The 14,649-nt window shown below is 34.0% G+C and overlaps 2 protein-coding genes across 2 annotated transcripts in view; one reads left to right on the plus strand and one right to left on the minus strand.

The window, feature by feature from the left end:
* Positions 1–14,649, minus strand: part of LOC136034542 (E3 ubiquitin-protein ligase MARCHF6-like) — a 289,901-nt gene that overhangs the window by 86,402 nt on the left and 188,850 nt on the right. The window lies entirely within an intron of this gene.
* The window catches only part of LOC136034535 (uncharacterized), a 40,366-nt gene that overhangs the window by 19,189 nt on the left and 6,528 nt on the right, over positions 1–14,649 (plus strand). The window contains exons 2-3 of the mRNA XM_065715764.1: positions 3,238–3,382; positions 11,457–11,566. Coding sequence (XP_065571836.1) covers positions 3,238–3,382; positions 11,457–11,566 — 255 coding nt within the window. The remainder of the gene's footprint in view (positions 1–3,237; positions 3,383–11,456; positions 11,567–14,649) is intronic.

A 14,649-nucleotide genomic window follows, 5' to 3' on the forward strand; every position in this document is an offset into this window, starting at 1 on the left:
ACTGAAGGCTCCGGTAGAGCTAGAAGTTGCAGCATTTAAGCTTTACCCCCCACCCCAGCCTACACAATGACTCTCCCCTTCATTATAGCTGATAAATAATCACGCATCACTAAACCTTATTTCCTGAGAAATAAAGTGAATCGACTTGGCTTAATAGAGTATCAGTGGCGTAGTATTGTCAGTATCCTGTGGATAGAGGGTAAAACTGAAGCCAATTTTCCCAAGTCAATTGAAAATGACAGTGAAAATTAAAAATGAGCCATATACTACCATAAAAGCAAATGTATACTAAAGAAAACGGATCTGATTCTATGTGTGCTTGAAGTATACAGTAGTTTTGACACGATTTTTGAGACGCTCAATTTCAGCTAGGGGACAAACTAGGATTGAGGGGGGGGTATTCCCCTTCCCTTATAGCAAAATACGCGCCTGTTCAGTCCTATCATCTTGTGGTATTACTTTCTTTGCAACTGGGAAGCCTAAAATATAGTTTATTAGCACTTTTAAATCAATTAACTTCTCAGAATTTGCTCAATTAGCTTCTCTAAATTGATTGCAAATTGGTCTTATTTGGAGAAAAGTCGTAGTTTGGTGACCTAAAGTGGCAGAAAGCAATAATTTCCCGTGGCACAATCTTTATAGTCATTTAATAAGAACTTCTGTTTTACGTTCGAATGAGCTCATCTAGTTTGCTAGGACCTTCGGTTTGGTACGCTTCTCCCTGGGGAAAAAAAATCTTCTGAAAGTATCCTGATAATGAAGTGTCCCATGAGCGAGGCCAACAAGCAGGCATGGAAAATTTTCAAAGCTGCTAGTAGCCGAGTGTGACATAATTCTAAACGCTGCCGACGCTTTAGCAGCACAACTTATGTTCTGACAGCCTTTCTTTAAGCAAAAAGTATTTTTACATGTAAAAATGGTATTTTCAGACAAAATCTGCGTAACAAAATGTCTGTAAGCTGCTTTTTAAATGAAATTTTTACAGAAAAAAATGGATATTAAAAAATGTTGCAACATATTATTTAACAATATTAGAGAGTAAGCATATTTTAAACGCTTGCAAAGGGTGCTCCAAAGCCACTGTATACTTTTTTCCAAAAATATAAATAAAAATTATATATAATAATTATATATATATAATTATATATATATAATTATATATATATATATATATATATATATATATATATATATATATATATATATATATATATATATATGTATATATATATATATATATATAAATAAAAATTATATTTATAAAAATATAAATATAAAAATTATAATTTTTCCAAAATTATAGGATTTAAATCTTTTTAGAATGAGGCATCCTTTGATTTTGTGAGTTCTCGTTAAAACTGGGTCTTCATTATCCAGGTCCTCTTTGGGCCAAAAACTGGGGCAATAGTTTCCTAATTTTGTGACCCAAAGGCATCTAAAGTCAGGATAGCAGCTTCCTAAATCCTGTACCCTAGAAGTTTGCACCTGACAATTTTTTTACTCGGTTCCATGCAGTGGCACTAATTCACGAGGAATATGGAGAGGGAGCTAGAAATTTTGAAGATGAACACACTAAAAAGCTATTTTTCAAATTCTTGGATAGGAGCTTTTTTAATATTTTTTTGCTGAGTAAAGATTAACAAATCAAGGGGGCAGTGGCAAACTCTACAGTTTCTCTGCAGGTAGAGCAACCTTGGATATTTTATTGAGGATGTAATGTTTTGTTCTTATAACCTTTTACTTTTCGCCCTTAGGGGTGGGGGAGGGGGGTTGAAGTAGTTACGTAAATAAACATTTATACTCTGTTTTCTTTCATCTACATTATTGACTAGTGTTTCCAAAACAGTTTTCACAAGTAATAATCCCATCAGTACCTATCAAATGCAATATCATATTGTCTACATTTTCTTGAACACCGAAATTTACACACAACATCCCTGATTTTCGATTGCTTCAGTTTTCTTGGGTACGAAAATAGTAAGCTACTGTCCCGAATTATGATCCATAGAGCCCCGTCTCGGGTACCGAAGCACCGACTTTAGTTTAACCGAATTTTTAGCGACGATTAAAAGTAAGGTATTTGAGGCCTTCCATTCTTTCCATGCTGGGATCGTCTCTCAAATTTCAACTGTGGTTATACGATTTTGGATTATTCCACGCAAAATAATATATCGTAAATGTTGTCGATGTTACTTTTTCGAAATTTACTCTAGTCAAAAGTTAGAAGCATTTCAAACTAATCATACTTCGGCACCATAAGCTTTTTTTATTTTTCTGGCAATTGAAAATTCCTATCGCTTGCAAGATTTGAATTTACAAGATCCTGTCTACTCCCTAATGGATTCCACAAAGATTTTATACTCTATAACCTCCCCTCAGCCGCTGAAAAACCTTTTTAATAGCTTCTAATTTCATCAAACCACGCAGGGATTTCGGGAGATCCCTGTAGTTGTATAAAAAAAAAATTATTTACTGCTGAGGTATATACTTCTGAATAATGTGTGCCAAGATTGTACTACAGGTGGAATCCAAATTCCTGGGTTTTTACAATAATTTGAGGATTGATTTAACTGTTATTTCTTAAAACTATATGGTGATTAGAAACTGGTCTGGACTCGAAAATTCTTTCGAACTCCCAAAGTTCCGGTAAATAGTTTTGAAAATAACTCGTGGAGAATCAACTCAATAAAGATTTTCGCCTAATCAAAAGTTATGATCAAATTTCGCTGAATCAAAAACGATTTAGGGACAAGAGAAAGAGTTACAATAAAATAATAAGTTTGTCGATATTTTCTTCGTTTTCAAAACGCTAGAAAATCGTCCGAAATAGCGTTGTAACTTATTTCTCTGACTGTAATTTGTCTCTTATTTTTTAACTAGATGGCGATACAAAACAGTGTTTAAAACGAAAGTTAGCACCTGAAGTGAAAAAGTTGCTATTAATGTAATCATAGCTTTTAAAAGAAAGTATGTGTTGTTACTCCTGACATTGTAAGTTGTTTCAATAATTTTTTTCTTTTTTCATGTATTTTCCTTTTTGAAATGGCATGAATATGATGATGTTTGTATATTATCTCTCAAGCTGTTGTTGTCTTGTGTGATGCACCTGAATGGCTTATTATTTTGAACAAGAATTGGGATTGTGCATACTCTGTTCCTTGCTGTGTCCCTCTGCTTTTAACTCCTTTATTTTTAATATTTCTGTAAGAAAGGAATTAATAGAATTACTTTCTTTAGAAAATGTGCTGCATATGAGAACGAAATCAAGAACTATCAAAATGGTGGTGCTGCAATCTTTAGACATCCGAACACTGCAAGCCCAATGGCTGGACCTATACCGCAACATAAATTTGAATTTCTGTTATCTCAAAGCTCTCAGGGGGTAAAGCGTCAATTTATATCCTTTTGACACTTGTTGTAATTCTCTATTATTTGTTTTCTGATTGGACATGATCAACTACATGTCTAAATGTCTCCTCTAGTCTGACCTGCGCAAAAATGCCTTGAAGTTAGGGTGTTTTTTATAACAACCTAGCCACCTCTAATTAGTTTTTTGATTATACATTATTCACTACAAGCAGAAGATTTAATGTGACCGAATCAAAAAAGCTTTGGAGTAAGGGTTTTTCTTCTTTTTTTTAATAGAGTGGGTACCTACTTAGGAGATAGGGCCTTTTAAATTACAATAATTTCTGAGTGTTTGATAAACAAGTCTAAAGGCATATAGTGTGCAATCTAGGGTGAATGGGAGGAATCAAAAGCACCCTTAATGTTAATTAGTATGAACATCAAAGAATATTAAAGATCTATTAATAAAACATGTTAACAACTAATTAAAACCCTATCAAAAGTAGGGCTAAAGCTGATGCGTTAGCTTAATCTATAAATAAATGAAATATGACGCCAAGTTACACAAAGATCTTCTAGCTAAAAAGTAAGGTCCAACAAGAATACAAAAGGCAGATTGGGGGGGGGGGGTAAAACACACCAGAGATATTACATCGTGTCCCCTCATCCTGACGAATATTAAAGACAGTCTTGTTATCTGCTCTTTAAGGAAACTATAAATAGGTTTTGATAATATTTGATGATAGTTTTAAATCCTATAAGGCTTTATGTAGTGCTTTGAACCGTACTGATATTGTTTCCTTTACTCTTCGTCTGTACAACGATTAGAAAAAAAGTTTGTTTCTTCAGTCCAAAAAAAAGACTAAATTATTGGCATCAGACCAGTTATGCAGTTATTTTCCCTTTCTTCATGCAGTTAATTTAGGTGGGGCTTTAATTTTAAATTCAAAATATTACCACTTCAAATACAATATTTATGATTTGATATTTTAGATAGGATGTTATGATAATTTAGATAAGGCTTATTCATTCAAAAAAAAAATAATTAGTTAATTAATTGGATTTACCTATGTTCAGGTAAAGATATGCTAGTTGTAATTATTCACTGTGGAAGTACGGCCCAAATTTGATTGATAAGCCATTTGATCCTAACCACGATGTATTTCCCTGGCTAATTGGGTTATTGCCTTATTTGATTGATAAGCCCATTCTTATAATTTATGAGCCCTTTCTTGAATTATTATAAAATTCAATTCAAAAGCTTCACCTTTTTAATTAAATTCTTAAGAAGTTTTTTTGACACGGGCAGTGAATGGGAATAAAAACACAATTAATGTATTTAAAAACACAATTATTTAATTGTTTTTAATTGATATTAAAAACACAATTAATATTCCGTCCATTGTAGCTGCTTGTGTTTTAAGTAGTCTAATTGAGCTTAAGGCATAAAATTAACAATAGACTAAGTAATATAGGGATCACACAATGCCAGAATTTTTCCCTGGTTCCTGGTCATATTTGGTGGAACACATTTTAAATATATTGTGTCTACACTTAGTAGCGAGTTGAAGGGTGAGACAATAACAGAGGTTAATTTTGATTGCTTTAAGTTCAATAACGTATTACTTTTTGTTTAAGTCTTTGGCTTACTTTTGTTTAAGTCTTTGTTTAGTCTTTTAGTTTAATGTTTTTGTACGTTTTGTCGTTCAGATATCGATTTTTATCTCATAATTTTTAAATAATTAATTTTACAAAGCAAATTTCATGTCTTTTTTAGAAAAAAAATATATACACCCAAAATCTATATTTGCTCTTCAAATTTGGTCTCAGTTTAAAATTTCCTGTTTTAGATTATCTTATGCTTACATGCTGAATGGTATGCTGAAGAATACTATCAAGCTAAGGATGATGCAAATGAAACATAAAGAGAGAAAAGAAACACTAGTTAACAAAGTGAATCCAATGAGATTGCAATACGAATAAAATTAGGGGTAAAATAGGAAACACTTGGAGAAAAACGTCAAAAGAACAATTTAGACTTACAAAGCGATAAATTTTAAAGTTGGGCAATAGTTACCAAATTTAAGGGGACTGAGATTGATTCTAAAGTGACTTGAAGTAGTAATATAATAAAAAAATGACACCTAAGCGTATCCGGGGGGGGGGGCTCTACCCCCCCCCCCCCCCTCCGCAGCATTTCTATGTCCGATACGAAAAAAGTAGCAAAATGCATATAAACTAATGTTTGGTGTGCTTTGTTAAGTATTTTTTTTAAGAACCCTTCCCCCACCTCTGAAAGGAAATAACCCCTCTTCCGTGAACAAAAACACTGGATAGGCTCCAGCATGACATGCTTATTGACAGTTAGTGGAATTTGAACTTTTATAGATCAACTTAATCAGTTTGCAGAATTTGTGAAGTGAGAGTTAACACAAAGTAAACCACAGGGCTCATTTTTGTAAAAATACGACAGGTAGCTTTCCTTAACATTTTCTAAAATGCTCGGCCTTCAAATAAAGATTATAAATTCGGAGATTTATTAATTAGGTTAATCAATAAATGGAATTAATTAAATATATTCAACCAAAAATTATCGTAAAAAGCCGCAAAAACTGTCCTTTACGTTATCTAGCTTATTCAACCTTCAAATCAAGATTATAAATTAGAGAAATTTATTAATTAACTTAAATTAATCAATTAATGGAATTGATTAATTATTTCCAAACAATAGTTATCGTAACTGTATGGAAGCTGTCCTTGACGTTTTCTAACTTATTTCAGCTTCAAGTAAAGATTCTAAATTAGGAGGGTCATTCATCAGTTTTGATTAATTAATTAACGAAACTAGTTAATTAGTTCCAACCAATAATTATCGTAGAAAGTGACAAGAACTGACACTTTTATGGTGTCTACTTTATAGTGTCTTTCCTACTTTGAAAGTAGGAAAGTGACATTTACTTTTTCTAGCTTATTCTAAACTCTGATAAAGATTCTAAATTAGAAGATTTATTAATGAGTTAGTTAATTAGCGAAATCAATCAATTGGTTCCAAATAAAAATTATCGTAAAACATATGACAGGAAGCTCTCGTTGATATTTTCTAGCTTATTCTACCTCAAAATAAAGATTCTAAATTAGAAGATTTATTAATTAATTTTGATTTTTTTTTCTTTTGTTTTTCATTAATAGAAATGTAATAATAATAATAGACACTTTTTAAACAGTTCGTGGTAGCTAACTTTAAATAAGGAACGACTCGGCTCAATAGGAACTGTAACTGTGAAAAACAGAATTTTGATATCAATAGATAAATCAAAAGAATCAGCTTATTATCCTGATCCCAAATATACAATATTCATCAAGTGTAGTGTAACCCATCAAAAGTTAGGATTATGAGAAAATTTGCCTGATTTTTGAACAGGGAAAACACCCCCTAAAATCTATGAAATATAAATGAAAATGACACTATCAGATTCAGCGTACCTGAGAACCCTACTATGGAAGTTTCGAGCTCCTATATTCAAAAATGAGGAATTTTGTTATTTTTGCCAGAAGAAAGGTGACGGATGCATGTTTATTTATTATTGTTTTTTTTCCTAGGATTTATCGTATGTATATAATGGTTCTCGAAGATAGAGAGAGGATCCATTCGAATGGAAATTGAAAGTTATAATGCCCTTTTTAATAGCCAAGAAGATTGGAGGGTAGCTGACCCCCTCTCACGCCCCTATTTTCTCCAAGGCTATCTGATAAAAATTTGAGATAGCCATTTTGTTCAGTATGGTTGAAAGATCAAATAACTATGTCCTAAGGGGTAAAATGACCCCCGCCCCCACAGTTTCGTATGGAGATGCCTTTAAGTTATGAAATTTGCCTATTTTTTACATATAGTATTTGTGATTGGGAAGTATATAGATGTTTTTCAGTGAGGGGTATTTTGTGCTTGTTTGGATATCCTTATGGAGGATCTTTTTTGTGGAGGGAAACTAATGGGGAGTAAATTTTTCAGGGAAATTTTTACATCAGGAGGGATTTTTTATACGAATTTTTATAAGAATTTTTATACGAAATTCTTTTTAATTATCTTACATCCTCTTTGGAAACTCAGTTTTTCATTTGGAGATTTTCCGGGGGAATTATTCGGGGATATTTTCCGTTTCTATTGATTTCTGGGGAAAAATATCCACGGAAGGGGGCATTTCTGGAGTGATGGAGAAGCCAATTAGAAATTAAAGTCCTGTGCAAATGAAAGTATGCTAAGGAGAATTTTTCAGTCTCAAATGTTCGCAAGAAATTTCACGAGGAGAGTTTTTCAGTGAGGACGGAACTATCTGGTGTAAATTTGACAGGAGGGAAGAGGCAATTTACAATTTTCACGGAGGAGTTTTTCATTAGGTGGGGTGGTATATTTCATGGAGGGTGAGCCACATTTACCGGCATTATTTTAAAAACAATTGCAATTTAAATAAATAAAAAAATAATTTTTTAAACTGAAAGTGAGGAGCAAAATGAAAACTCAAAACCAACAGAAATTATTCCGTATAAGATCGTTTGCCTTCTCCCCAATTCCTTGGTCTTTACACTAAAGTTTGATTGTTTCTCCCCTTTTTTTAAGAACGGAAACTCGGTGACCGTTAATTACAGTAGGAAGCTTTTTTTTTTAAAGTACTAACAGCTTTAGCGTAAAGAGCAAGGTATTGATGAGGGGGCAAACCCTTCATATACGGAATAATATATGTTCATTTCAAGTTTTAATGTTGCTCCTTTCTTTCAGTTAAAAATTCTTTTTTTTATTTAATTTCAAGAAGCCTTTACTAAAGTTTTACTATAGTAAAACAAAACTATATAATTAATAGCAATCGTTACAGTATAATAGAATAAATTCAGGTTCAAAGTTTTCGACGGAGACCTTCATCACTACTGTACTATAGTAACTGACAACTAAGGAAACAGTATTAACTTCCATTTTATTAAAGGTTTTAAAAATAAATTTTTTCAGACTTTATTCGTACTTTTAGAAATTTTGCTGGCTCACCTCACCGCTAGAAATTCTTCGGCTGCTTTTGTAGCTGACATACCTCAAAAGGTTTTAATTTCTTTTCCTTTCAGGGTTTAGACGAACAATAAAGTCAGTCTGAAATCTGTATAAAAATGGTGAATGTGACACTGCATTGTAAACAAAATGAATCTACAAATATATATAATTGTGATCATTCAGATGACACTGACATTCATTGAGAATACACTGTTGACTTTTGATATACAAGAAGATTAGCTCATTTTCAATCAGAGATTTATTGAAACTGTATGTTTGCGTAGATGGACTTCCTTTAGGGAAGAGGTAGGGGCCAGTGGACTTGCGCAAGTGGACTTTCTCTAGGGGGAGGGGTAGGGACTGAAACTTCTTGAACTAATTAGCGTTAAAAATGGTTATTTTTCAAATTATTATTAATAAATCAAGAGATCCAGAAAAGTGTTTCTATACTTAAGTCTCAAGAGATTATAGCTGGTATGAAATGTAAATATCAATAACCCGAATGCGCACAGGGTAGGGTAAATGGAACGGAAATTCTAGCATATCAGAGTTAGTGACTGCTAAGGGGGAATGGTATAGAAAACCTCCCAGGTATCTCTTCCATGTTAAATGTTTTAGCTTGTCCGGCGATAACAAACGTATAAAACTATTGATTTTAGTTTCTATCTGTTCCCTGATCTGGCAACGTAATCTGTGTTTGCTCTTCTTTCTACTGGCCTTTCTAAATTAAGCTTTTTCATGCAAATTTTATTCCAACTCGTCCAAGAAAACGGTATGTACAAGATTATTAATTTTAAGACGGGCTTCTAGAGAGTTTTGAAAAGAACAACTTTAATTTTAAGTTATTTTTTTCTAATTAACTTTAAAAACTTTTCATCAGTTTTTTTTTTATTAAAATTTGTTATCATCAGTATTACTTGAAAATCCTTATGTTTTTTTCTTTATTTGAATTTTTTATTTTTAAACAGAGTCCTTCTTCAACTCAGCTTTACTATAGGCTAATGCTGAGAGCAGAACAAAATTCTTCATGTGTCCACTTTTTACCTTTTTTTTGCGATTTCGGCTTTTACCCTTTAAACTCATTTGTATTTACTAAATGATTACTGCCCTTTCTTTTATAGTAAGATCCCTTTTGCATAGCGAATTTTCGGTAATTATGTGGTCCGGCCTTAAGCAAAAAGAATAATTGTATTAGCAGCAGTGAAACACTAAACAACCAACCCCAGCCACTTAGTTGAGAATGTACAAATTTAGCTATAGAAGTTTTAGCACAATTTTTTTTTCAACTGAAAGTAAGGAACAACATTAAAACTAAAACGAACAGAAATTATTACGTATATGAGGGGGGTTCGCCCCCTCGTCAATATCTCGCTCTTTAATTTTAAACTTCGTAAATTTACATGCCATCTATTTAGTGTTTTAATATTGCTTCATCGTCAAATCCAAATGATTTTTTCAAACCTAAATCAGATTTCATGTTCTACCAACACACATCAGTATATATCAGTTATATATTTTAGTTATTACTGATTCAGAGCAAACTTTGGTTAATGAAATTCCAAAAATTGTAGAACTTCAACCATATTGAATTTAAAAAAAAGCGGTTCAAATGAAAGTAAAGAGTGACATTATAACTTAAAAGGAATAAAAATTCTTGAGAATGTCCAAGAATGTATTTTTTATTGTTTTTCTCGCAAAAAAAATTGATTATTGCACGGCTTCCTTAGCACGTTAAATTGTGTATTAAAATTTCTACGTTTTTCTCCATATTGTTTTATTTTGTGAGCTAAAATAAACAAAAAAAAAACACTTGGAGTGAAATTATTTTCTTGCATAAGTAGTTAAAACTCTTTAAATAAAAAAAAATGTGTGTCTTTGTAGAGATGATGCCTCGATCTTTCCCTTAAATAAAATTAGTTAGTATGTACAACCAATGGGGACTTTCAATCCCTTCGGCTTGGGAATTTTGACTACCATAGTAAGTTACGTCACGAATTTCTACACCGATGGAACACTTATGGTTGGATTTTATCACTCAGATTTTGATTCAACTCACCATATTACAAGCAAAACAGGTATAAATTCTTCAACACTGACTAATTAAAAACCTTCTTATTGTTTGTTTTCATTTTCTTAACATACACCATTGGCATTATCACTTACTGGACTTAACTATTGGGTTAAACTGCAGTTGACCATGGTCAGTGGGTTGAAACGAAAATAATAGTGAGGGCGGTGCCAAATACCTGCAAGTTTTAAAGGTCCCAACGATTATAAGACGAACTTTAGTTTCTTGTGGTAGATACACTAGAAGATAGAATAGCCTCTTTTTTCTTTCTTTCTAGTAATAGAAACTTCCTGAAGCTACTAAACTAGTTCGTCTGATTTATCTATGTAGTGTATGTATATATGAGCACATTGGTTTGAGTTTTAATTAGTGATAAAACAGTTGTTCTTCCATTTAACTATGAAGTAAATAGAAGTTCAATAAGTCTATATGGCTCTGAAGTTCCTTTTGCTAGCAGCCTGGCTTACCTGAGAATGCCTATTGGAGCGAACCTGAAAGAAACTACAAACCTCACACTGAAAAACTATGCTAGTAAGATTGGGGCTGCGTATGCATCCTTGGCTTCAAACTTTCCGTATTTGAGGGGAGTGTACCGTTCTCAGTTATATAATAGCCTGACAGTTTCTCACTTACTTGTTCTTGCTCATGTTTGACTTTTTTTTTCTGTGGTAAGAGAAAGCAGGTTCAGCGCCTTTATTTAAAATTTGCAAAGTATTTAATGGAAATGCCAACATGGACAAGTGACTCTTTTCTGCAAAGAAAGTATCAATTAGTAAACCCAGCTGGGTTTAGTGGGAAGCGTATTCGTGATTTCTCTACTGAATGTCAAGAAGTATTCCCATCTTTGGTCATTTCTGTTTGTCCTCTGTCAAAGTATTTTTATTCTGTTTCTTTTTCATTATACTTGATTTTTACTCTGTCTTTTTCTGGGCTCTGCCCACTTTTTTGTGGCGGTTTATAAATAAAATGATGATGAGTGATGAATTCAAAGCCTTTTCGTTTTAGGATGCATCTGACACACAGACACCAAGACTTACAATGCCTCGTTTCGGTAAGATGACTCCAACCAATGACAAAAACTTTTCCACTCCTGCCAGTTCCAGTACAATGAGCAGGTAAGCATCAACTGTTGATGGGTATGAGCAAAATATTACCAATATTGGTCTTAAAATCAAAATAGCCAATAAAATGATAGAATAGCCGATGACAACAATTATTTTTATTCCAGTCGGTGACAGCAGCATGAGTAGGTAAATATCAGCTGTTAACGCACACGAGCCGAAAATTACCAGAAATTATCTTTCAGAGGCAACTCTCTAGCGTTGTTTATAGTAAAGAACCATTAAGCTTCAATGCAATATTATTTTTTGCAGAACCACTTAAAGTGGACGGGTCATATAAGCTTTGAAGGGGGCTCATTCAAATGAAAATCAAAAGTGCTTGTCCCCCTTTCCTACTTGCATCTGTGACTGCGACTACTTGCGACTGTAACTGCTTGTGACTGCGAATACTAGTGACTACTTATTACTTTTACTGCAACTAAGGCCACTTGCGATTGCGACTGTGACTGCTTATGACTTGCGACTTTTCGCAACTGCCAAAACATACGGCCTTGGCTACTTGTGACTATGACTTCTTGATACTACGTCTACTTTAGCCTGCGAACACTTGCGGTTGCGACTATTTCTGGATGCAGCAACTTATCCCTGCTACAGCAACTGCATGCGACTATGAATATGAATGTAATTCATCTTACACCTGTGACTGTCACTACTTGCAACTGCGAGTACGACAACTTGCGACTGCAATTGCGACGACTCGTGACTGCAACTGCTTCTACTTGCGACTGTGACTACTAATTCTACTATTAAAACTAGGACTATTGAACTAAATAAAAAGATCTGAACTGTATCCTGCTTGCCAACACTGCATAATACATCAGGGTTGTCGGAAGGGCTTATTTCCAATAAATCATGAATGACTCAGGTTATTAATTTGAAAATTTGAGGGAGGGGTTGCATTAAATCAAAGACACTGAGTGCATCGAAGCTGCCAAATAGGTACGTTTAGGCGTATCTCTATCTCAGACACGACTACGGGTATTAAGTTGAAATTTTCTTGGAATGCTATGGGGGGTGTTAAACAAAATCAAAAGACACTGTGTGTATCCAGGCTGTCAAAATGATATATGTCCAATATTCCAATGTTCAATATAGAGGATCAAGCTGAAACATTCAGAGCATGTTGAGCACGATGTTGAACTTAAAGGTACTGTAGTGGACCCCAGTTGTCAGTGGGTGTGGCTACAATATATCAGGAACGGCTAAAAGTTGTTAAGTTGAAGCTTTCAGGAAATGTTGATTGGGATGTTGAGCTAGCTCAAAAGACCCCGTATGCATCCTGGTTGTCAAAATGGCCTGTCTGCAATATTTCAGGTATAAATAAGGGTATTAACGTGAATGTTTCAGATAATGTTGAGGTGGATGTTGGGCCTAATCAAAAGACAACTATGTGCATCCTAGTTATCAAAAAGCCGCATCTGTAATATCGCAGGATAGGTTGACGGTATTTAGTTGAGATTTTCAGGGGATATTGAACTATAGGACTCAGGCCCATACCTGAGGTGGTTGGGCTTCGCTCCTGTCTTTGGCCCCAAAACTCAATATTTTTACTTTGATTTCATATAATTTTGTGTACTTTACATGTATTTTTGTATGAATTTTTTTTTCTAACTTGATCCACTCTACCCCTTGGCGTTTCAAGATTTATTTCTTACAATTTGTTTCATATTTTCTTATATTTATCAGCTAATTTACCCAATTTAGTGTTGTCCCAAAACTTTCCAATCCAGTGGAGTAATTTTGTCAAAAGCGTGGGGGAGGGACCAATATTGGAGCCAATTTTCGCAAATCAAGTAAAAAGGACTATGAAAAATGAAAAATTATATGATATGCAGTCTTCTCGGATTTGTTGTGATTTTCACTGTTGCTTCTCTTCTAAGCAGACATTTCGCTTACAATTCCATGTGATCATCGCTGTTTATTGTCTTCCAACTGTAGATTTTGTTTTTCATTTTCATTCATCATTACCTCAGATGTTTTTCCATGCCTTTTGCTTTAGCCATTTAGATTCTTGCATCATCTTATATATTTTTAACTTAACCTAACATGGATATCAAAAAATGCCTTTTTCAGTTTCTAATCGTATGTCACTGTTCAAAATTTTTGGTTTTCAAATCAATGTGACCCTCGATGTCGTTTGCTCCATGCCTTTTGCTTTAGCTGTTATGATTCTCACTTTCGCTCGTTTTCTACTTCATTTGCTTCATTGCTTCATTTTCATTAAGCAACCCCTTAAACATTTTTTCCGTGTCCTTTGCTTTAGCTTTTTGGATGTGTCTTGTCACAATGGGTCCGGGCATAAATTCTCCCTGAAAGTTGTGACCTATTTAGTTCGTTTTTATGGCCAGAAATGTCAATATACAACCTAAAAAAAAAAAAAAATTGTAGTCGATTTCGAGGCCTGGTCCCGGCACGGCTATACGGTTATGTATATTGATTCTCGTTTTCGCTTGTCTTCTAACCACAGACAATTTCTGAGCCTCTTCTTATGTCATCCTCTTCTTCTTGAAGAGCCTTTTCTTATGTCATGGCGTCACCATAGGTTCGATACAACCCCCCTAAAAAAATACTAATTCTTTCCTAAACTTGTATCCTATTTAGGTCGTTTTGTGGCCAAAAGTTTCAATACACCAGTTTTAATAAATAAAAAAACTATGTAGCCGACTTCGAGTCCGGACCCCGACACTCGGCATGCGGCAGATGTGTATATATTGACTCCCGTTGTAAGCAGCAACCTCAAATGAGTCACCTTTGTTTTCTACCCTTTTCTCGGGAAAATGGAGGGTTCCACAGGGGGGTTCATATAAAGTTGAAGGGTGCCAATGTAACAATTGTGTAGGCTTTGGCGTCTTCGTAGATTTGTTTTGGGTTTTGTGCCACACTTCGTTAGCGTCTAAGATCGCGATAACACAACATTTGATTTCCTTCTTCTTCATTTTCATGTCTGACTGGTTCTGAATGTCGCTGTGGCTTGTCTTTTAACGGCACAATTATAGATTGTTCTTAACTTAATTTTTGACACGTTTTATACTTGGTTTCTCGCTATCGCTTGCTATTCTTGCTGCTGCTTATCTTCT

Source organism: Artemia franciscana, chromosome 13, assembly GCF_032884065.1.
Source record: "Artemia franciscana chromosome 13, ASM3288406v1, whole genome shotgun sequence".
Classification (NCBI taxonomy): domain Eukaryota; kingdom Metazoa; phylum Arthropoda; class Branchiopoda; order Anostraca; family Artemiidae; genus Artemia; species Artemia franciscana.